At 32.4% G+C, this 23,406-nt stretch overlaps 1 protein-coding gene across 5 annotated transcripts in view; it reads left to right on the top strand.

The window, feature by feature from the left end:
* Window positions 1-1,485: 1,485 nt before the first annotated feature.
* The window catches only part of LOC143064677 (uncharacterized), a 33,365-nt gene continuing 11,444 nt past the window's right edge, over window positions 1,486-23,406 (top strand). For 2 of the 5 annotated variants that reach the window (XM_076237688.1, XM_076237680.1), the window contains exons 1-2: window positions 13,477-13,633; window positions 13,751-14,002. In XM_076237688.1, the coding sequence (XP_076093803.1) occupies window positions 13,530-13,633; window positions 13,751-14,002 (356 nt within the window). In that variant the 5' untranslated portion in view covers window positions 13,477-13,529. Of the gene's footprint in view, window positions 1,674-1,727; window positions 1,884-8,348; window positions 8,423-13,476; window positions 13,634-13,750; window positions 14,003-23,406 lie in introns of those variants that run through there. The other 3 variants (XM_076237707.1, XM_076237716.1, XM_076237699.1) reach the window with 3 other exon arrangements.

Raw genomic sequence — 23,406 nt, 5'->3', positions numbered from 1 at the left:
TGTGTACGATAGTGGCTATCCAGCATCTGTCAAAATGAACACGATGTTTAGCAATTTTGAAAAATAAATTTAAACATTTGCTGAAAGATTTTTTTTTTAACACAATTTTCACTACACAACAAACGACAAAGTGAGAGAACAAACATTTTTAAAAGTAGATAATAGGGTAAATATTTGTTTCATACTTTGATTCGACAAGACCTATTTGTAATTGATATTAAATTCAATGACACTCAATTGCGTGTCCGTACCAGTGGCGGATCCAGAGGGGGGGTTCCGGGGGTCCGCACCCCCCCTTTATTTTGGCCGATCAATGCATTTGAATCGGGACAATTTTGCACCCCCCCTGCACCCCCCCTTTGCCCTGGGCTAGCACCCCCCCCTTTCGAAAATTCCTGCATCCGCCACTGCGTACCAAGTCAGGCGATCTCAGTCTCTTTTCACAAAAAAAAATCTTGGATTGCAAGTTTTTATTGAAATATGCATGTCTTACGAATATTTATACTCTCAAGATATTTTGTGTAAAAAAACGCTAGATCGTATGTTTTTTGTTTTTATCCCTTTCCGCACACGGTTTTTCTGGTGAGTCGGTTGTTGCCGGTTGCTGGTTGTAATAATTTTCACCATTTATATTGTTCTCTCACTTGTCTTTTGTTGTGTTGTCCAATATATTGTAATTGGGATTACCGATTATCCTTTTGTCATAGAGACAAGTATCAAATCACCATAAATTAATAAAAATTAAGGTTATTTTTTTATTTACAAATATTCGTTATAAATGGTGAAAATTATTACACAAACTTCGACAAAACAATAATAGCAATTCACACTATTGTATATCGTTCATCCTAGACATACAGGTAAAACTTAACAACAAACGTATCATTATCTAATAATCAAGTCGATTACGTAATCAATTATTATATTTTATAGAAAAAAGTATAATAAAGACCATGAATAATTAATCAAATCACCTGAGTGAATCATAATTTCCTTGTATCATTTTACATATATCAAGTTAATATTTAATAAAGTAAGGTGCATATAGTAAACAGTCTCGTAATTTATAAGAAAAATTGTAATTGACTGTTATAGGTAGTATTTAACTGGCGACCCACAGAGAGACCCCACTACCTTTAATATTCTCTTCAAAGCCTTATTACAGTTAAATGAACCCTGAGAAATCTAAACAAATTCCATTCAATAGCTTATTATGTCCGAACAATGAACAAAAATCTTACGTATTGAATGGCAGAGTTCCTGAAGCATGTCAAATCATATTTCCCACCTTAACACAGCGAAAAAAACATCCAAAACAATATACGGAAACAACTTGTTGTTGTTTTACGCATTTACGAGATGAATTATTAAAGATGGTTCCTTCAAAGATAATATTTAATACAATAATGCAGAAGATAATTGGTTTTTGTCCGACTGCTGTTGACACAACGTGGGACAGGTAGCTTCGTCTCACCTGAACAGTTATAAACATTCTGCCTTCGCGTTGGAAGTATCCAATAGGAACATTGAACTGAAGTCTATATTTGTATTCTTATTGAAGAAAAAACTGGTTCCAAATACAATAGTGTTATTTTTGAAGACCTGCAAGACAAGTTTTCCAGGTTTAGAATGAGCGGTGATCAAAGCTCATTCAGTGAAGCAGATGATACAAGGTAAGGACAAAGTGTAGGAATCTCGAAAGGACGATATTATTGTTATTAACTGCACATGTGTGATATATAATATCAATATCTATATAAGTACATATATTTTTATGGATTCTGATAATTGGAATTACCAAAGAGAGCATTACGCATGCAAGAGAGGTACATGTTTTGAAATTTGAGCCATACCAAAATACTTTGTATTTACAAACCAAAGAGGTAAGGTATCGTTTTTATTTTAGAAAGTTTTTAGAAAAGTTCTATAGATTTAATTATTCTCAACCAATCAAAATTCTGCTTTTTGTAACCTTGGTTAATTGGTATTAGTAAATAGATAATTCCATGCAGTTCTTATACTGCATTGGGGGTCTCGGGAAATCAAGATTCCTCTTATATTGTCTGAGAACTAATATATTTAATCGAACAAAGTGTGTATACATGTAAATAATTTTATAATAGGCTATTTGAATTTTTGAAGCATAGTCCACTATTACCTTTCACAGATTTAATTTTAAATGAAAATAAAAATTAAATAAAAATGATTTGTGCATGTTTCAGTTAAATTTGATGAACTTAAATTCAAAGTGGAATTTTAATTAGATCAAAAGAAATTTACATGCAGACATTACACCTCGTTAATAAAGTTTTACTGTCATAGATGACAAGTTTTACAATTGTATTGTAGTAAATCTCTTATTATCCTGTATACAGAAACCACTTGGTGCACATTTTATGTGTGGGTCGTATTAAAAGCTTAACACACAATTAGAAAATACATGAGTGCAAAGGAAAAAGTCTGATTGCGATCAAGACGTACTTTTAAATTTAATTATTTTTGGCAAATTTGCAAGTTGGCTGATTCGTGACATTTCCATTAAAATTCCATCAATATTTTGTCAATATCTAAGTAAATGATAGTGTAAAAACACAGTTTGACTATGTATCCTTCAAAAGAGACATTTAATAGGTGACACCAGTTCTGATTTTTATCTGTCTACCTCAGGCACAGAAGTTCTTATAATTAACGGTATTTTATTTTATACCTTTTCCCACGGCCATAATTTGTTAGTATTTAAAGTAAACTTTCACTAGAATTGATCAGAATTGTTTAAATCAGTGAAGTATCTTAATAATTGGTGGTAGCTGTGACCTCTTAGCTCCTTCAACAGCAGGTGGGAAGGTCATTACGGGTGCCATCTTATTTATGTCCCATTTTCTTTTCATTCAGTTTCAGTTTAAATAATGTGTGAAAGATATTCATTGGATGTTCTTTCACTAAGGGACAGGGAAATCAATATTGAAATAAAAACGAATGACCGCTACCCCGCTACCGTTTATAATTTCACGGTTGCTTTTTGTCAACCCACTCAAAGCCTCTTTTATAATTTCGAGTTAGAGGTGTCAATGATTGGTGTGATTATCTTTTTGCATGTGTGCTTATAAAGCAAATTATAAAGTACTGGTTCAGTGTTTTAATTCATAACTAAATATGCAAATATCAAATTTTTATACTTTATATACAGAAAACATATATTTTTTCGCTCCTAGTTAAAATCTTCTCACACCGATGTTACGTTACACTTGCCCTTTTAAAACCCATTCATCGTCAATAAAATAAATGGAATTTTCTTAATAGTTCAAAACTAATGCAAAATATTATTTTCATTCTGTGGTGTAATGGTTGGATACACATACTAATATATCTGAATGAAACGCACCTAAATTGTATGGTAAATTGTCAGATAACCAACACCCTTTTTGGTTGTATATTGTTTTGGTTCTCAGACGTTCTCCCACACTCTTTTATTCACACCACACAGTCTGTGAAACATTGTCGGGATTCTAGTATTAAATCATTATTTTCTTTCAAAATTTTGTAGTAGTATAAAAAAAATGAGACATGGTATTATTGTCTATTAGACAACTGTCCAACAGAGTCCAATTACGTTGACAATAGCAATTGCAGGTCACCGTACGGCATTCAACAGTAATAAAAACCCAGACCGCATAATAAGCTATTGAATACATGTTAAAACAATAAAACAAAACAAAACAGCAGCCTGATTTATGACAAGACAGTAAACGAAAAGCAATGACGACCACTCTTGACTTGGGACAAGCATGCACATAGAGAATGTGGCTTGACTAAATTGTGATAGGGCTCAACCCTCCCAATAATCTTTGACAAGTAGAACATAAGAAAAACTGTAAAAATCATTTGGAAGTCAGTTAACTCTTCATTTCTCTAAGGAAAACAATAATAAATAAAGCACAAGACAAACGTACCGATCTAAGAGGACTCGAAATGACTGAAAGCCAGTTTAAAGCAAATAACAACTAATAACTAAATCATGTTCTCCCAGACTTGGTTAACTACGACATCAATTATGTAACACAAGTATCTTCACATTTCAATTTAAATTTGTGACCAAAATATTCACCGATACATCATTCCACGTTTTCAAAATGATGTGATTTTAACGATATGATAGCCCCGGGTATAGAATTAAAATTGAAGTTCAGACTATATACATTTAAAGTATTGTAGTGGTTACGATTAAATCATCCTTAACTGAATAAAAGAGGAATAAAAAGCCGACATCTTCTCTTACATAGTACCTTTAAAATTTCACACAGCTTTTCATTTCAAAGTATTAAAATGACAATAACAATAAAATAAAAAGTCGATATAACACAAGCATAGATTTGTTCTTTTAAAGCTTTCATAATAAGTAAATATACAAAAAGTAAAATCACAAAAATACTGAACTCAGAGGAAAATCTAATCGGAAAGTCCATAATCACATGACAAACACATCAAAAACGATTGGACAAGAACTGTCATATTCCTGACTTGGTACAGGCATTTTCAAATGGTGGATTAAACCTGGTTTTAAAGCGCTAAACCTCTCACTTTGATGACAGTCTCATCAAATATATTGTAATTGTCTACACTAACCATCATATGAAGATTAACAAATTTGTCAAAGTGAACATGTTTTTCTGTGTGTTTCAAAAACACACCACCCGAACTAAATAGCTTTTCTACCGGTTTCACTGTTTTTGTGACCATTAGTTTTTCTCTAGATTGTGGTTAGTGCTTTCATAGATGTATAACATCTTTGGTATGGTGTATATTGTATAACATAGATATTAAATAAATCTAGCCTCGAGGGTTTTTGAATATGCATCGAGTATAAAGTAATGTAATAATAACAAGAAATTTCACACTAAAGTTTTCAGCGCATTACAAGGTCTTCGAACCATTGCGCTTAAATACTATCTGGGTTCTGTGAGAAATAACATACATATACAATGGAGATCTACTATTTTGTTGATATAGTGAATTTTATAATATACATGTAAAAAAAACCTAAAAAGATGCAAAATGTTCATAACTCTCCTTCACGTTTTTTGATATTCATTCATTTTGACCGTTTTAAACAATTTGTTTTCATCTTTATTGTGGTTAATGTGGTATATATTGTATAACATTGGTAATATATCTAGCCGCGAGGGGTACATAATGTGCATCGAGTAAAAAGTGATATAATGTTAAAATAAAATTTCACTTTGCAACGCGATTCAAGTTCCTTGAATACTGTCTTGCTTCTGACGGAAATAACATACATTTACTATAATTCATTTTATGGTTATCATTTATCTACTTCCACCTCCATTACTACCCCCCCCCCAAAAAAAACTTTGGCCACCGAATCTAGAAAATCGTATTTACATTTTCACAAAAATCAATCTATAGTAGTACATCACTACATCGTTTGTGTCGGAATACACCATCATTCAGTTTCTCGTCGTAAAGAAAAACCGCCAAACATGTAGAAACAGTTATACTTATAACAGAGTGATTATATTAATAATCAATCCACATTAAATGTTTTGAAGAATGTCAGCCAAAGATCGATACAATAATTGTCTGTTTAGCAACTCTTGAATCATTGATGTCAAACTAGCAATCCAAACTTCCTGGATACCAAACCGCTTATGACATTGTTTTAACTCCTGAATCATTGATGTCTCAAACTAGCAATCCAAACTTCCTGGATACCAAACCGCTTATGACATTGTTTTAAACACTCAATGAAATTATTATAGATCCCAACCGATTTCTTTTTATTTCATTACTAGTAGTCTTGCATTCTATTTAAGAAGTTTGCTATTTACCACTTTTCATGGGATTGTAACTTTTGTAATTAATTGGAACCGAATACTCTGTGTAATTGATTCTATGTAAAAATTGAACTGTTTCTTTAATCGCCACCATTTGTTCCTTTCTTCTCAATATATATAATTTCTGCTTGAGATACATTTGTAAACGATGAAGCGATAATTTGCATGTTAAAAGTTACTGAGCAACACGGCTGCAGCTTGTAACGTTTTAAAATTATGTTTTTGATCTATAGAAAAGAAACGAGACAATTGTCTACAGCGAGACGAAAGCAAACTCTTGTAATTATAGTTATTAAAGGTACTAAATAGAAAAGATATTAATCCCATAATTTTTTTTAGAACAAGTTCAAAGTTAAGGACTTAGGTTGGAAGTCATGGGTTAGATATGTTTTACTTATTGCAATTGCTTTTTTTTATATAGTTTGTTCTTACGTTGTATTGTTACACCACTATCTCAGTTTAGGGGAGGGTTATTTATTGCCTTCACACTAGTTTAACCTGAGAGTTTAACCCGCCACATTCTGAATGCGCCTTTCCCAAGTTAGGAGCCTATTATTCAGTGCTTTTCGTTTGTTGCTGTATATCATTATTTTGTTCATAAACCATGCTGTTAGTTCTCTCGTTTGAATTGTTTTACGTTTGCCATTTCTGGGCTTTTGATAATTGATTATGTCGACTCGTATGGGTTTTACTTATTGTTGAAGACCGTGCGGTGACCTATAGTTTATTTTTGTTCCATTTAGTTTTTTCTGGAGAGTTGTGTCACTGGCAATCACACCACATCTTCTCATTTTTATATTTTTCACTTGAATATATTCCAAAAATGAAAACAATCATTCGATTTCACACTTGGTTAATTGATTGATAATTGTTTGTTTAACGTCCAGTTTTAAATTTTCATGTGTATTTAAGACGATAAAGATAAAAAATAAATACGATAAATCAGTTCTACAAAGTGCGTGGACCGTGGTGAAGGATGTGAATTTCTTCTGCAAAGTAAACATGAAGAATTTTAATGCATATTTCGAACGAATGTCCTAGAGAAATGAGTTTTTTTTGTGCATATTCAAGACAAATGTTAATGACAAATGAGAGTTTTTATGCATATTCAAGACAAATGCTAATGACAAATTAGAGTTTTTATGCATATTCAAGACAAATGCGTTTTTTAATGCATATTCAAGACAAATGCTTATGACAAATGAGAGTTTTTATGCATATTCAAAACAAATGCTAATGGCAAATGAGTTTTTTGTATCCATATTCAAGACAAATGCTAATGACAAATGCGTTTTTTTATGCATATTCAAGACAAACGCTTATGACAAATTAGAGTTTTTATGCATATTCAAAACAAATGCTAATGGCAAATGAGTTTTTATGCATATTAAAGACGAAAGTTTATGAAACAAGGGAGTTTTGATTCATATTCAGAACGAATGTCAATGAAACATGAGGTAATGATTGAAAATTGACCATGACATTTATTCAACCCAGACATGTTTTATAAACGTGTCAGTAAACGTATATGCCGACAAGATTTGATGTGATAAAAAATAAAGGGCTTAATAGTGTTTAACTCAAATTTGACAAACAGATAGATTTTAAATCACTTATGAAAAGTGTCCGGTTTCTTAAATTATCAGTTCGAAATAAAATAAAATAAAGAACAATTATTTAGAAACAACCACATACTATGTCAGCATGAAAACAACACATAAAATTTGAATGATCACTTGGACAAGAAATAGGTAGGAATAGTTATCAAAGGTACCAGGATTATAATTTAGTACGCCAGACGCGCGTTTCGTCTACATAAGACTCATCTCAAAATATTCATAAAGCCAAACAAGTACAAAGTTAAAGAGCATTGAGGATCCAAAATTCAAAAAAAAAAGGGTTGCGTAGGAACTAACAGGAACACAAACAGAACTTACATGCATGTTATGGTTGTGGAAATTGATAAGTGAGGCTAAGTAAAAATCGGATAATAATCGCAGACAACCCCTTAACCCTAATCTATCTACTTGTATTTTTGAGGAGCCTGTAATTCAGTGGTTGTCGGTTGTTTATGTGTTACATATTTGTTTTTCGTTCAATTTTTTTTATATAAATAAGGCCGTTAGTTTTCTCGTTTGAATTGTTTTCCATTGTCATATCGGGGCCTTTTATAGCTGACTATGCGGTATGGGCTTTACTCATTGTTGAAGGCCATACGGTGACCTATAGTTGTTAATGCATGTGTCATTTTGGTCTCTTGTGGACAGTTGTCTCATTGGCAATCATACCACATCTTCTTTTTTATAGCAGTACATAACATTTTTAGAATCTAACATGTTGATATGTTAAAAGCTTTAAAAAATATAATTTCTTAGTTCCAATATTTTTTTCTTGTATTCATCACTGCATGTTATGCATGTTAAAGTTGATTAGCGTCCATGATAGTTGGGTGGTTCTTTCGAACGCACCTGATAGTCTGAGTAGTCGAATGGACCGCAGATTACTATCCAAATGAGTGAAGAAGTATTCTATCAATTAACATTCTGGGGGAAAACAGAGGTTCCACAAAGGTAAAGTGCGAATAATATAATATCCCACATACATCAGCAAGTCAAAGTTGGTAGATGAGGATGGTTTTGCCAGTTTTGTCAAAAAAGAATTGGGTTTGTTTACATCGGTCCACATGTCCACTACCATGTGTTCAATAAAAAAAAATATCTCGTTAATACAAAATAATGCAAAGAGTTTTTTAACCAAGATTTATTACTTATCAGTGCTGTAGGTTAACATTTTCAACTATTTAACTCTCAGATTTAACTAGTTGTATAACAATTTCCTATTTGTTACGGTCGTTGACATGACATGCAATGTCGGGGTAATGTCGTTTCTTATATTCACCTCCCCCTGATATGTACAGATATACTTTAACAAAAGAAACACAAAACGATGTTGCAGACGATTTTATGCAGTCAGTTTTTATATACACTTATTTTGTATTTTTGTATGGCTGAAGAAGTTTTATCATGTATCAGAAATTGACATCAAAACTACAAATCTACTGAAATAAATTATATTTTAAAAGCATCAGCCGTATTAAAATGTCCTAAACACACACCTATATTGATATTGAATATGTAAATTATATATTGTCAAAAGAGTACCGAGCAGTGTGTAGCATTTGATGTACAGAGAATGATGTAGAATTTATCTATTCAATGGAGTTTGTTAGGTACATTTTTGAATACTGTATGAACACTTTTTATTCGCCGTAAAATATAAAATTAACAATTTTTCTTCTTTGAAAGTCTCAAGGGACATTCTACGTTATTATATTGATTTTTTTTATGTAACTTAGACTAGTTCAAACAGTATTCTTAAAAGCTTGTATTCATGTTTGGAAAGAATTAAACCCCCAAAATGAGAAGTTCTTCAAATATTAAATGAAAAGCAAACATCTTTCATCATTGTAAATTAATAATGAGATTTTCTTAATGTTTACTTTAACAAATTGAAGGGAAAATATACGTATTCACGAAACTTCAACATTAATATCATTTGCATAAACAAATTTCCTCAACTTAAACATCAATTTCACAAGTACATTAAAACAAATATTACCTGGTTCATACAGGTATTGACATCTCATTAACAAATTATTCAGACATGATAAGTTTTTGCACTACTTAAACTAGTGAAATGCCAAATTTAGTATAAATTTGTTTCATATTTTGTCTACAGAACATAAATAAAAACAATTTGTGTCATGATGATGGAGACCACAGTTAAATCATTATTAAAATTTAATAATATCCATACTTCATAAGGTCTTAAAAATCAATTAAAAATCATTAATAATAGGAGGAGTATGTTTGAGGCATGATTGAAGTTACACTTTTATTAAAGTATTTGCTGAAACAAGAAATGCAGAAAACTTTCAATAATGATATGAGGATCTGAATGGGGTTTACAGAATATAGAGTTATGGAAAAACATATAAATCACACAGAAAATGGTATAAAAAATCAGAATATGGCGATTAATGGGAAATAATGATAAAAAGAGAGTAAAATGGCATTAGATATATAGGAATGAAGGACTCCTCCCCAATTCAGACCCTCATGATGCAGTACAATATGCTCATTTCCACGAGGACAATATGTAAAGTTACATGGGTCATGAAAATTTGACAAGACTTTTGTTAAAAAAACAAAGACACGTTCTGGCCAATTATTTGATTCTGTATGGTATGGGTTTTGCTCATCATTGAAGACCGTAAGATGACCTATGATTTCTTACACCTGCACGTCATTTGAACTCTATAGTGGATAGCTGTCTCATTGTCAATCATACCACATCTCCTTATCTTTTATGTTTATACTTTTATAGATACATTGTTTGAATTGCCCTCGTCTGACTTTGTGTGATATATTTGTCACTGAACGTAAAGCATAACAACAATCATATTCCAAACTACTATGAATGAATATTATAATGTTAAAAAGATTATGTATTGTTGACAGGTAATATGTAAAAACTCATACATTCACAATTTTTGCACATTTGATGCATATGTTGACAAAATTACATTGTTGGCGCAAATACGGAACAGATTTTACCACTGGTTGTATAAGTATATAAATTTCAATAATTTGTCCATATGCAGGTCAAGGGTGTGGGGCTGACCCCCTTTTCTGTGAAATAATGGTTAATTATTTAGGGAATCAACGAAGAACCGACTGGAGCGCCACCTTCTTTTATGTCAGTCAGAGCCCCCCCCCCCCCACCTTTTTATGAAATTTTCTTAATCCGCAACTGCAATATCTATGTAATCTGTATTAAATGTGTCAGCATACATACTTTGGTTTTATTTTGAAGTTTAATTGTCAAGAATGCAAGTTAATGTGTATTATCATTGAAAATATTGACATACTACTCCTAAATTTTAGAGTATACTTCTTTTATAGTAAGAATCCTATAGTCGAAGGACAAAAAAAATCAATATGAACTCTGGTTTGAAACTTTTTGTATTATTTTGTGTACTCTGGATTGGGAAGTAATTTATTTATTTAAAAGAACTGTACTTTTATGTTTTTGATTTTGAAGGACGTCGAATTTATTATGTATTCTTTTGGGACAATTTCTTTTATGTTATCAACTTTGTTTTGTTGGGCACTCTATTCCCTCATTTCAGTTGCTATAAATGAATACAAACTGTATTGCACATCTGGTTTTAAAGTAAAAATTGACTATTAGCTTTTGCCTGTTCGGTGTTATTGAAATGACTCAAATTCGTTTTGTATGTAAAGTATCAATTTTATGTATTCATTTGTAGAACCTACAAGGTTATTGAATAGTACAATTATTCTCCAACCTTTAGTCGATGTATTATTGGTAAAAATAAGAATTGATAGGCTTCCCAAGACGTGTATTGTCAAGTTAATTCATAAACAAAACTATTGATACTTTTGTACAATTATTTTCCTCGGATTAATGGCCTTGTCAATCAATATTAGTGAAAACAGAAAAAGAATTCGATCTGATCAATTATGGATAAAGTCAAAGCAATTGACAATTTAATGAAATATAGGCCAGGTAATAAACTGAGATATTCAATGAAAATACATGAAAATAAATGAAATAAATATTGAAATTCATTTCCTCTTCGTTGATTCATTGTAGTATGGACAACAAGCCAAACAAATAAAAACTGATGAGTCGTTTCTCTATTGCAACATTTCAACGGTCTGACAATTTAGATCGCCCCACAACGAATCCAAACAAATGAACACATTTTGATGTGTGGGCTGGTCTTAGCTAGTAATTTAAAGTTCTATATTTATATCCTTTATTATTTAAGAAGGTCACAGTCACGCTTTGACAGTATGCTACGCCTTATGGCTTATATTTAACATTTCAAAATATAAATCTTTTTATAATTGGTATATAAAGACTTGTGAATTACCTTTGGTAGCCAGTATAACATGAGTTATTACTAATAACATACAAAGAGCAAAATACTACTTTTTAAGATGAATCTCGAAGATGTTTTAATAGGAAATTGCAGCAAAATAACATGCTATGTGAGAAAGGTATAGCTGTAAAGATTTAAAAAAATGTCAATGTTACAACCCCCTCCCCTCCCCTAAAAATTTCAGATTTTTATACATGTAACAGACAGTATAATAAAACTACTAGATTAGTGTATATAGTATACTCTCTAAAATATATGTTTGGTATTGGAACAACATTAAAATGGGTCAATATAAAGTTGTGGCATTAGTATAATGTTGCAACTACTGAGATGGTAATTATACCAAAACTTTATAACAAATTTAATAAATGTGAGTTTGACAGTATATAGATTAAATAAATTATGTCCGTTGAAAAAGTGGTAAAACAATTCAACCGGGTCCGTTCGGATGAAGTATGTCCATTTGAACTGAGCGTCCATAGTTTGTTCTAATGTTCTGCTAGTACAGTACATCACTGCTCCGAGTTACAAAGAGTGGGACGTATGAAAAAAATTGAGAAGTAGTAAAACATTTGACTCAATTTCCCTTATTGATGCTGAAGAAATGTCAAAGGTTTTTTTTTGTCTAGGTCGACAAACTATATGAATTTGTGTTTAGGTGTTTGCTGGTTGAATGGAAATACAGTGGTCTCTCGTTATCTGTTTACCTCAGAATTCTTGTTATCTCGAATTATATTTCCTTCTCTCTGATATTTAAATTCTTTGAGATAACGAGAGTCGACTTTAGTTTGATTTAGTAGTTTATCATGTGTATGAAAAATCCATGGTGTACGAACAAGACAACCTAGTATATGAAAGATTGTTTTAAATATCAACTTTAGCCTCAGTTGCAAGTGTATGCTCAATTGTAAGTTCAATCTCAAATGTCAGTTTAATTGCTAGTTCCATCTCACTTGCAAGATCAATTTTGATGAAGATGGTTTCAAGGATCTTGATTCTCTCCTTACCTATTCTGTACGAAGCATACACTCTTTCTTATTTAGAAAAGTTCTTGTTCAAGATTTACATGAAATAGATTATGCAGTTAACAAAATGTAAATAAAAAGGCAACATTAAGATGATTACATTTGTAATTGCACAACTTGTATTATAAAAAGTTACATAAAATGTGCAAATGATGGATTAAGTCTATAAATATATATAGAGTAGCTCTATCAAAACTGAACCCGTAAAAATTGACAATTCAAAAACATAAAAACGTTTTTTTAATAAATGCCTAATATAACTGACAAGTAAAGGAACATTTAAAGAAGAAAGTATATCGTGAATCAAAACTACATGCATGATAAAGTTTTTATTTGGTATTTTTATAAAAGATCTTAAAATTTACATAACTTCATAATTGAAACCTGAGATTCGCTGTTTATAATGTGAATTTCATAACCGTATGCATGGTAGTCAAAATTTTATTTTTTTTCACAACAACGTGTTTTCTGATTAAAAACAGTTTGAATATATAGTTATTTTAAATGTTTGAGACATCTAAGCCTTACAAGTGGAGTGTCTATAGAGAAGCACCAGAGCGTACCACAATAATTACGTGGAATAAACATACGTGAAAGGAATAAGATCATAAATAAAATCTTTCAATCATTAAATCTACCCTTTATGAAAGTGCTACTTATTTATTTGTAAAGATTAAAACCATGAAGTTGAGTCATTTTTCAGATCCACCCTTGTGTAACACAACAAATCATAAATGGAAGTGTACTAGCAAAATGTCCGATGTTGGCTCATTAATTAAACCTTGGTAAGAATTGAGAATTGTGAGGATTTACGTGTAGAGGAACAAGTATTCGTACAATACATCGATACAAGAAGATGTGATACAGTCCACATGTGATAGAAGTTTTCTTTTCTTTTTCAGCGAAGAACTCAAAGCCGGTCTTTCAGAAAACAACAACGTGCCAGATAAAAAAGGACACATTGAACAGGATGGCCCACCAGACGATATCCGGGCATTTTTCGGCCATCCACTGGCTGCAACAACATCTATTAATGGTGAAGACACACAATCATCCGCTGCCGCATTACTACATGAATATATCAACCTACCCGCCTTAGATAAAAGTGGATTGAAAATAGGAGAAAAACTTCATTTATTACAAGAACTCATTAGGTATGTACATGTTTTATTTCGACATTAGGGAAGGGGTTAGTGTCTGTGTTTGATAACAGAGTTGAGAAGAATAATGAGTAAGTCAAGTCGTTTAGTTATTTGTTCTCTATTATCTTTCAACTGCTAGTTGAACCACTAAATGGTTTTTTTATGACAGTTTCCGAGGAAGTTGAGTGCCGGTTCTGTTATCAGTATACTTTTTGTCGACCCTACTATACTATCACAGTAAGGGAAACTAAGGGATAGTGCTCCAGCGGTTACAGCAGCGTTTACTTACTACATAAAAGCGTTTTATTTCAGAGTGTAGAAGACTTGGCCTTGAAGTCATAAAACTTTCGAGTCAGTTTTTTGTATTCATACTCCAAAATCAACCAATCAAAATGCTGGATTTCATGTTTCGATCATGATTTTTGTGCTCCAATCACTGAGCAAAGTTTTATGACTTCAACCCCTGGATGCTTCATACTTTGTATATATATATGGGTTCCTTATGATATGACGTTTTCGTCCGTTATATTTCCATTGTCCGTCACCTCATGTTCATGGTTCAGTGACTTCTTGAAGGATTTTCATAATGTAAATTTTTATCTTATGGGTAACATGATCACTCTTTTTAGTATGTGCGTACCTTGCAAGGTCTTCATGCCTGTCCTTGGCAGTTTTCACTTGACATCGACCTCATTTCATGGATCGGTGAACAAGGTTAACTTTTTGTGGTGAAGTCCAGACCTTAGATACCTTTTAAAAAAGCAATAGGTCTGCCATATTTGGTGTATGGAAGGATTGGAAAGTTTACACTGGCAGGTGTCATGTGACCATAACCTCATTTGGTTAAATGTAAAAGTAAGTTTTACAGTGTATTTTGGTCTGTTTTCTTATACTGTATATATGCAGTAGGTCAACCGAATTTGGTGCATGGAATTTTTCATGGTATGATATGTTTCTTGTATACTATAGTGTCAACTATATTCGGTGTAGGGAATCATTGATTTTACGGTGTACATGTATTTCCGATTTGGTTTATCTCACCTAGACCTCCATGTCTTTGGTCATGTTTACTAGTATGCTAATATGATAGGTGTAGTGAAACCTTATTTTTAGAACTATCAGCAAAAAAACAATGTTCAGTAAAGCAGATGGTACTTTTCAACTTGTTCAATTTTTGTGTATTATAATTAGAGTAATTTATATTGCAAATTTGATCAAACCAATATATTCTAAATAGAAGATCTTCAACCTGAAATACTTTAGATTGAAGGTTTGCTTTGAACTAGCTGTCAGTTACAGAGAGTACTCTAAGGTCGGTTCTCAGTTACAGGGAGTACTCTAAGGTCGGCTGTCGGTTACAGAGAGTACTCTAAGGTCGGCTTTCAGTTACAGAGAGTACTCTAAGGTCGGCTGTCTGTTACAGAGAGTACTCTAAGGTCGGCTGTCAGTTACAGAGAGTACTCTAAGGTCGGCTGTCAGTTACAGAGAGTACACTAAGGTCGGCTGTCAGTTACAGAGAGTACTCTAAGGTCGGCTGTCAGTTACAGAGAGTACTCTAAGAAGGTCGGTTCTCAGTTGTGACATTGTCTAATTACTGGAATTCTTCATTAATATATTTCTGTTTTGGTCCGTTTAAAATTGTAATCGGCCAGCCACTCCTTCCAATAATAAAAAGAAAATCGTTTAAATGGATAGTTACATAATAAAATAGTTACATAATGAATGTCTCTTTATGTTATTAACCTGGCAGCCTGTCATTTCTAAGAAGCTTTCATATATAGGTCAACCGAATTTGGTGCATGGAATTTTTCATGGTATGATATGTTTCTTGTATACAATAGTGTCAACTATATTCGGTGTAGGGAATCATTGATTTTACGGTGTACATGTATTTCCGATTTGGTTTATCTCACCTAGACCTCTATGTCTTTGGTCATGTTTACTAGTATGCTAATATGATAGGTGTAGTGAAACCTTATTTTTAGAACTATCAGCAAAAAAACAATGTTCAGTAAAGCAGATGGTACTTTTCAACTTGTGCAATTTTTGTGTATTATAATTAGAGTAATTTATATTGCAAATTTGATCAAACCAATATATTCTAAATAGAAGATCTTCAACCTGAAATACTTTAGATTGAAGGTTTGCTTTGAACTAGCTGTCAGTTACAGAGAGTACTCTAAGGTCGGTTCTCAGTTACAGGGAGTACTCTAAGGTCGGCTGTCGGTTACAGAGAGTACTCTAAGGTCGGCTTTCAGTTACAGAGAGTACTCTAAGGTCGGCTGTCTGTTACAGAGAGTACTCTAAGGTCGGCTGTCAGTTACAGAGAGTACTCTAAGGTCGGTTCTCAGTTGTGACATTGTCTAATTACTGGAATTCTTCATTAATATATTTCTGTTTTGGTCCGTTTAAAATTGTAATCGGCCAGCCACTCCTTCCAATAATAAAAAGAAAATCGTTTAAATGGATAGTTACATAATAAAATAGTTACATAATGAATGTCTCTTTATGTTATTAACCTGGCAGCCTGTCATTTCTAAGAAGCTTTCATGTATGGTTACCTAAGAATTCACTGTTTTAATATTAACATTCGGACTAATTAACACAAATAAAGGACTTAAGTTTAAAGGTAAAATGAGTGTTTCCTTCCATCAGAAAAGCATATGTACAAACTTTTTGTTTCGGATTTCAATCAGACGTATCTGATATCTTGGTATGCCGTGTCAATAAAACATTAAATATTAAAAGATACATTCTATGTTGAAAACGGACCACGCTCAAGACACCAACTTAGAATTAACCAATTGTAAATTTAATTGCTTTTTTAATAAATTTTTCGGGTAAACTTCACATTGAATGAATGAATGAATACTTTATTTGCAAGAAGCATATAATACATGCTATGGCAAACGAAAATATATACAATATATGACAAACAAAAGACAGCAGAGAACAGTAGTTACAGAGTATACAATAATATTATGACAATATATGTGATCTTATTTTCCAAGCTGCATTTAAATAGTTACATAGTTTTACTGTCAGAGATTTAGAATTAGCTTGTAATAAATTATCTAACTTGTGCCGATTTGGCCAAGAACAGTAGAATAAAGGTAAAAATTCAATACGCACAGATCTATACGTTGGACATGATAAAACAAAATGATACTCGTCCTCTAAAACATTCTTTAAGGTCATTAACGATCTTACATCGCAATATTTCTAAGAAAGGTTCATTTTTTTTTTGCTCACCCGGTCCGAATTTTGCAGCTTTTGGTTATTATCATTAGGGTATTTAGTTTTAAAATTGTGTCCAATGACCCCGCCCGCGAACCAAGATGGCTGACATGGCTAAAAATAGTACATAGGGTTATATGCAGTTTTTGGCTCATATCCCTGAAACCAAAGCATTTGAAGCAAATCTGATTAGGAAAATTTTGTTCACAAGGTCAAGATCTTTCTGCCCTGAAATTTTCAGACCAGTCAGGCAACCCATTGTTGGAATGCTGCCACTGAATTGGTAATTTTATGAAAATTTAGCTTTTGGTTATTATCTAGAATATTATTATAGATAGAGAGGAACTGTAAACAGCAATCATGTAAAGCAAAGTAAGACCTAAAAATAAGTCAACATGACCAAAATTGTCAATTGACTCTGAAGGAGTTATTTTCCTTTTATAGTCAATTTTTAACAATTTTCATAAATTGTGTAAATTTTTACAATATTTTATACTGTAACTACTAGGCCAACTAAATTATAGATAGAGTTAATTGTAAGCAGCAAGAATGTTCAGTAAAGTAAGATCTACAAACACATCACCATCACCAAAACACAATTTTGTCATGAATCCATCTGTGGCCTTTGTTTAATATGCACATATACCAAGGTGAGCGACACAGGCTCTTTAGAGCCTCTAGTTTAATGTTTCCTACTCTTGTAAAGCATATGATTGACCAACTCGTCTGAAAACTGACCAGAACAAATAACATATTTCTTATGTAAAACTGAATTCCTGAAATCTTTTAAAGTAGAACTTTACCAATACAACTTCAATGAAATATGGTTCGTCTGACGTTGACCTCTTTATTCGTTGACCAAAGTTATGTTAGCTTTGTACATGTAATCATGAGTAGAGAAAAGACCTAATGTTTATATAAAAAATGAATTAATCTACCTTGACCTAATTTCTTGCTTTATAGGTCAAAGATATCATAATAAGGTCAATTTTGTCACTACAAGTAGAAGGAAAATACATAGAATCGGTGTGTGTTTGATACATTTATCTGACCTTGTCCTCACGTTTATGGTTCGTTGATCAACTTTAAGTTTTTGTGATAAGATTTATTTCTCAATGAATGGAAGTTACTGGTCAACTATTGTATTATGTCTAATAAAATATAGTAAAGAGTATTTATATGTCTATTTGATATGATCAACCTTGACCTTGACTTCCGTCTTATATACGTTTATCTGATATGGTTAACCTTTACCTTGAATTCCGTCTTGTATATGTCTATCTGATATGGTTTACCCTGACCTTGAATTCTGTCTTGTATATGTCTATCTGATATGGTTTACCTTGACCTTGAATTCCGTCTTGTATATGTCTATCTGATATGGTTTACCTTGACCTTGACCTCCGTCTTGTACATGTCTATCTGATATGGTTTACCGTGACCTTGCTTTCTGTCTTGTATATGTCTATCTGATATGGTTTACCTTGACTTTGACTTCCGTCTGGTATATTTCTATCTGATATGGGTTACGTTGACCTTGACAAACTACTAGGTTTGTTTTAAATTATTTTACAATCCAAATCTAGGTGGTGCCACCTCTAGGGGAAATATCTTTGTACTTATCGAGTCATACCAGGAAACTGGAATAATGTTTAGTGGAATTTGATGAAAAATTCGACAGACGCTTCGATTTTAGCTTCCATGTGATGACGCATATAAATCAGTTGATTGAGCTATGCTCATAAGTGTTGCCTTCGTTTTATCAGTTTTTCAGTTACTTTGGATGACGAGTCAATCATATTTTGTCTATGGAGTGGATGCACTGAAGTTTAACATGTTCTTCTGACAGGAGTGCCTTGGCCTTGGCCATATTTCATTGTTTATTGATTATTGCATAGTTGTCACAGGCACTCGTCTCATATTTTTCCCCCTATATACCTTTATATAAATATAAAGGTATATAGGATTTTTTTTCTGAGACGAGTGCCTGTGATAGTGGTATGGCGAATGCCTTCTGACCTTGTCATTATTTTAAAAATTATTAAAGGTCCGTTGTAAATTTTCTTGCTTAGGTTCTTCAGTAACGTTGAAAGTTATTGAAACTAGACATTTATTTACAAAAATTAGAATTAGTGACCATAATTTGCTCATTGAGAAGGGCAGATATCTAAAAATACCTCGAGACAATAAAACATGTCCAACTTGTAAAACCTTAGAAGATGAAAATCACTTTCTCCTCCACTGTCAAATTAATAATGTTTTACGTATAAAACTTTTTAATGACATGGCAATAGATAATCCTATGTTTCCAAATCTATCTGATGCTCAAAAACTAGTAGTCCTACTAAATCCTTCTTATATAAACCAAGTGAAAAAAAAACAGGTTCCTTTATAAAACAGTCTTTAGAGCTGAGGACAGGGGACTCTTAGTTAGTTTTACTTGTATATGTTCCGGACCGTATGAGTATTTGGACCGTGCGCGTACGGTCCGGACCGTATACGTATACTAGTACGGTCCGACCATACGCGTACGGTCGGACCGTATGAGTATACGCGTATGGTCCAGTACGAGCTGACCATACATGTTATTGGATCGTGTGGGTTAAATCTAAACAAACATTTTTAATTTTAGTTTCTTGTGTACAATTCGGAAATTAGTATGGCGTTCATTATCACTAAACTAGTATGTATTTGTTTAGGGGCCAGCTGAAGGACGCCTCCGGGTGCGGGAATGTCTCGCTACATTGAAGACCTGTGGGTGACCTTCTGCTGTTGTTTTTTCTATGGTCGGGTTGTTGTCTCTTTGACACATTCCCCATTTCCATTCTCAATTTTATTTATCACAATCTTTTTTTGTAGTTTTACAAATTGTTATTATTACAACTAGATGTAGAAAATGAACAAACGAACAATTGAAATTAAATATTTGTTTAACTGTATATCTGAATCCTAATTTGGTACTCTCGCCCAATGTAACACTTGCTACCACAAGTAACGGTATATTTTTACATTTACATGTTTGATGTTCATGCATGTTCCGGTCTTCGCATTTCATTTTTTTGTAAAGTTGCTAAATATTTCAAAACAATTGTCCTCCCAAATTATGTTTACTTCCAATATCTTCAATTACAGTGATCATAATTCAATCAATGTACTGGTCGACATGATAAATACAAGAGATTCAGGGGCGGATGCAGGAATTTTCGAAAGGGGGGGTGCTAACCCAGGGCACCCAGGGCAAAAGGGGGGGGGTGCAAAACATATGTCCCGATACAAATGCATTGATCGGCAAAAATAAAGGGGGGGTGCGCACCCCCGGAACCCCCCCCCCCCCCTTGGATCCGCCACTGAGATTAACAGATTTAAATTTTTAAATAGTTAAAATGTAAAGTTTTTATTTCAATTACAATTGAGCTTTTTTATATTAATTTGAGAGTTAAGTTATGTTGATCTGTTGTATGCATTTGTATATAGTAAACTTGACCAACTTCTTAATATTAGTCAGACCGCACGCGGGTGCTCATACGGTCTGGAACATATATATATATAGATATGTGTGTGTTCAACTCAGTTATTTTATTGTTGTTGTTACTTTTGTTTATGTCACAAGTATAATCGTTACTTATATGACAAATAAAGATTATTATATATTTGGTGTATACAATAAATGCAAGGTGTACATATTAGTCTTATCAATAGACCATAACCTTTTTGTTGGGATTCATTGGTTTTCTTGGTAAAAGCTGCAGATTAAGTTATCGTCATGGTTTTACGTGTAATATGTATAAAAACTATATAGGTCATCATGTAAAGATCATGAAGTGCAACTGCAACAGTGCCAAATAACGTTGAATGTCAGCATTTAGATTTGGGTAAATATTAAGCACCATGCAGTTATAGTATAAACGACCTGCATACTAACACTGTGGTCAAAGGTTTCAAGGGATCCTATATTTATGTAATGTTTCGCATGTTTTAGGTTTAACAATATTTCCTATAGCAAATAAAACAAATATAAGTTATAACCTTAAAAATAAAACTCAGCTAACACCACAGATCAACATGAAATTTGGCAAAGGAAATTTACGATGAATATTGACATGTGAAGAATATTAATAGTGTATATGCACATTTGATAATGAAATCTGTGTTTCACAGATGAGGACGGATATGTCCAAATTGTCGTAACCAGAATCCCGACCGCTTTTCCTCGAATGTTAATAGACTCATCATTATGTTTGAACTTACACGAGCAACACGACGGGTGCCACATGGGGAGCAGTATCTGCTTATCTGAGGTCATTTCAGATTATTTGGGTCTGTGATTCGTATTGCTCGGTCTTTATATTTCTATATGTTGTTTGTCTTGTGGTCTTTTTTTGTGGTTATTTTGCCATTTAGTTGTCCGTATATTTTCAAATCATTACCATAGTCTTGAATACCAACAAAGGCATGACACCTTGAATATCGATAGAAAAAGATACGTACTTGAATGCTGAAAACATAATACATTTTAACAATTTTCTATTGCCAAATGTGAAAAAAGTCTATATATTTCTATAAGGTTAACAAACCTCTAATAATATAAAATACACAGACATGTGTCAAATCAAAATTATGCAAATATTTCAAAATTATTATGTAACATTTAAATTAAAATATAAATCATATTACACACAAGATGCAATGACGAAGCAGAAGAATACGAGATCTAAACCATTTGAATATGAACTATAAATATATATAATATATATATATCAATATTAATCATATATTTATCTTCTTAAATGCACTAGTGCACCTTTTGTATTCGCTGAATATGCCATTAGTAAGGTTAGTCATATAGGCGAATGTGATGCTCACATTAATTAAGGATAAGAAGCACCACAGAGAAAAATAGGAAACATTCATTTTCAATATCATGTTGTTGCTTTTAGCCACGATATATGAACTTAAAATTATGACCGGCATTCTACTTTTTTGATTCGCCAACATCGGAATCAACCGATAGACGTCTACGGTTAAATGTTAAACCAAATTTAGTTATGCGAGTTGTCTGCAACAGTTGGATGTGTACTGTATAATATTCAATTTTGACAACTTAGCATTACTTAATATTTTATAGAAATGTCGATGTATAATTATTTTTTTCAAAATAAAATAAAAAGTTTAAATTATTACAAGTTTAGAAAATTTTATTTTCCATCTTTTTATGCTTGGTGGTTTACATGATAAACACAAGTTTCCGTCTTTCTATGTTTGGGTGGTATAGTGCACACGCACACGCGCTGTTTCAATCTTTCTATGGTTTGGTGGTTATTTTCCATCTTTCTATGTTTTTGTGGTTATTTCCCATCTTTCTATGTTTGGGTGGACACTGGTTATTTTCCAATCATTTTTTGTGGTTATTCTCCAATCTGTCTTTGTTTTGGTGATTATTTCCCATCTTTTTATGTGTTGGTTGTTATTTCCCATCTTTTTATGTGTTTGCTGTTATTTTCCATCTTTCTATTGGTGTCGCCCGCAAAATTGTTTAACACCGCCATATTCTGTATGTGCCTGTCCCAAGTAAGGAACCTGTAATTCAGAGGTTGTCGTTTGTTACTGTGTTACATATTTTTTTTTAATTTAGTATTTTAGGTCTTTAGTTTTTCTCGTTTCAATTGATTTGCATTTGCTATTCCGGGGCCTTTTATATCTGACTAAGCGGTATGTGCTTTGTTCATTGTTAAAGGACGTACGGTAACCTATAGTTGTTAATTTCTGTGTCTTTTATGAAGTGTTGTTTCTTTGCCAATCATATCACATCTTCTTTTATTTTATTTTTTTATATAAGTCACTTCTACTGTGTGGAATTCTTTACCATTTAGATATACTAGTAATCATTATTACTGAAAGATAGTTACGATTGTATTTTTTTTCTCTCATTTTTTCGTATTTTGGTGGTGGACTAGACTTAGTTCTCTTCTTTCATATGATTTTCTTTAACAAAGACTCGGACACATGTAACAGGAGGTCGCATATATGATACATATTCCTGAATAAATAAACAGTTTATTACGATCAAATTTGATATCCCATATTATATCTATTTTAAAGATGTTTAAAGTTGAGTGACCCTGTCAAATAAGAATTGAATTTCATCTATTTTGAATGATAGTTTTTACAAAGTATATTCG

The sequence above is a fragment of the Mytilus galloprovincialis genome, chromosome 1, assembly GCF_965363235.1.
Source record: "Mytilus galloprovincialis chromosome 1, xbMytGall1.hap1.1, whole genome shotgun sequence".
Lineage (NCBI taxonomy): Eukaryota > Metazoa > Mollusca > Bivalvia > Mytilida > Mytilidae > Mytilus > Mytilus galloprovincialis.
The sequence above is the reverse complement of the archived record's forward strand: the minus strand, read 5'-3'. Positions and strand labels throughout refer to the sequence as shown.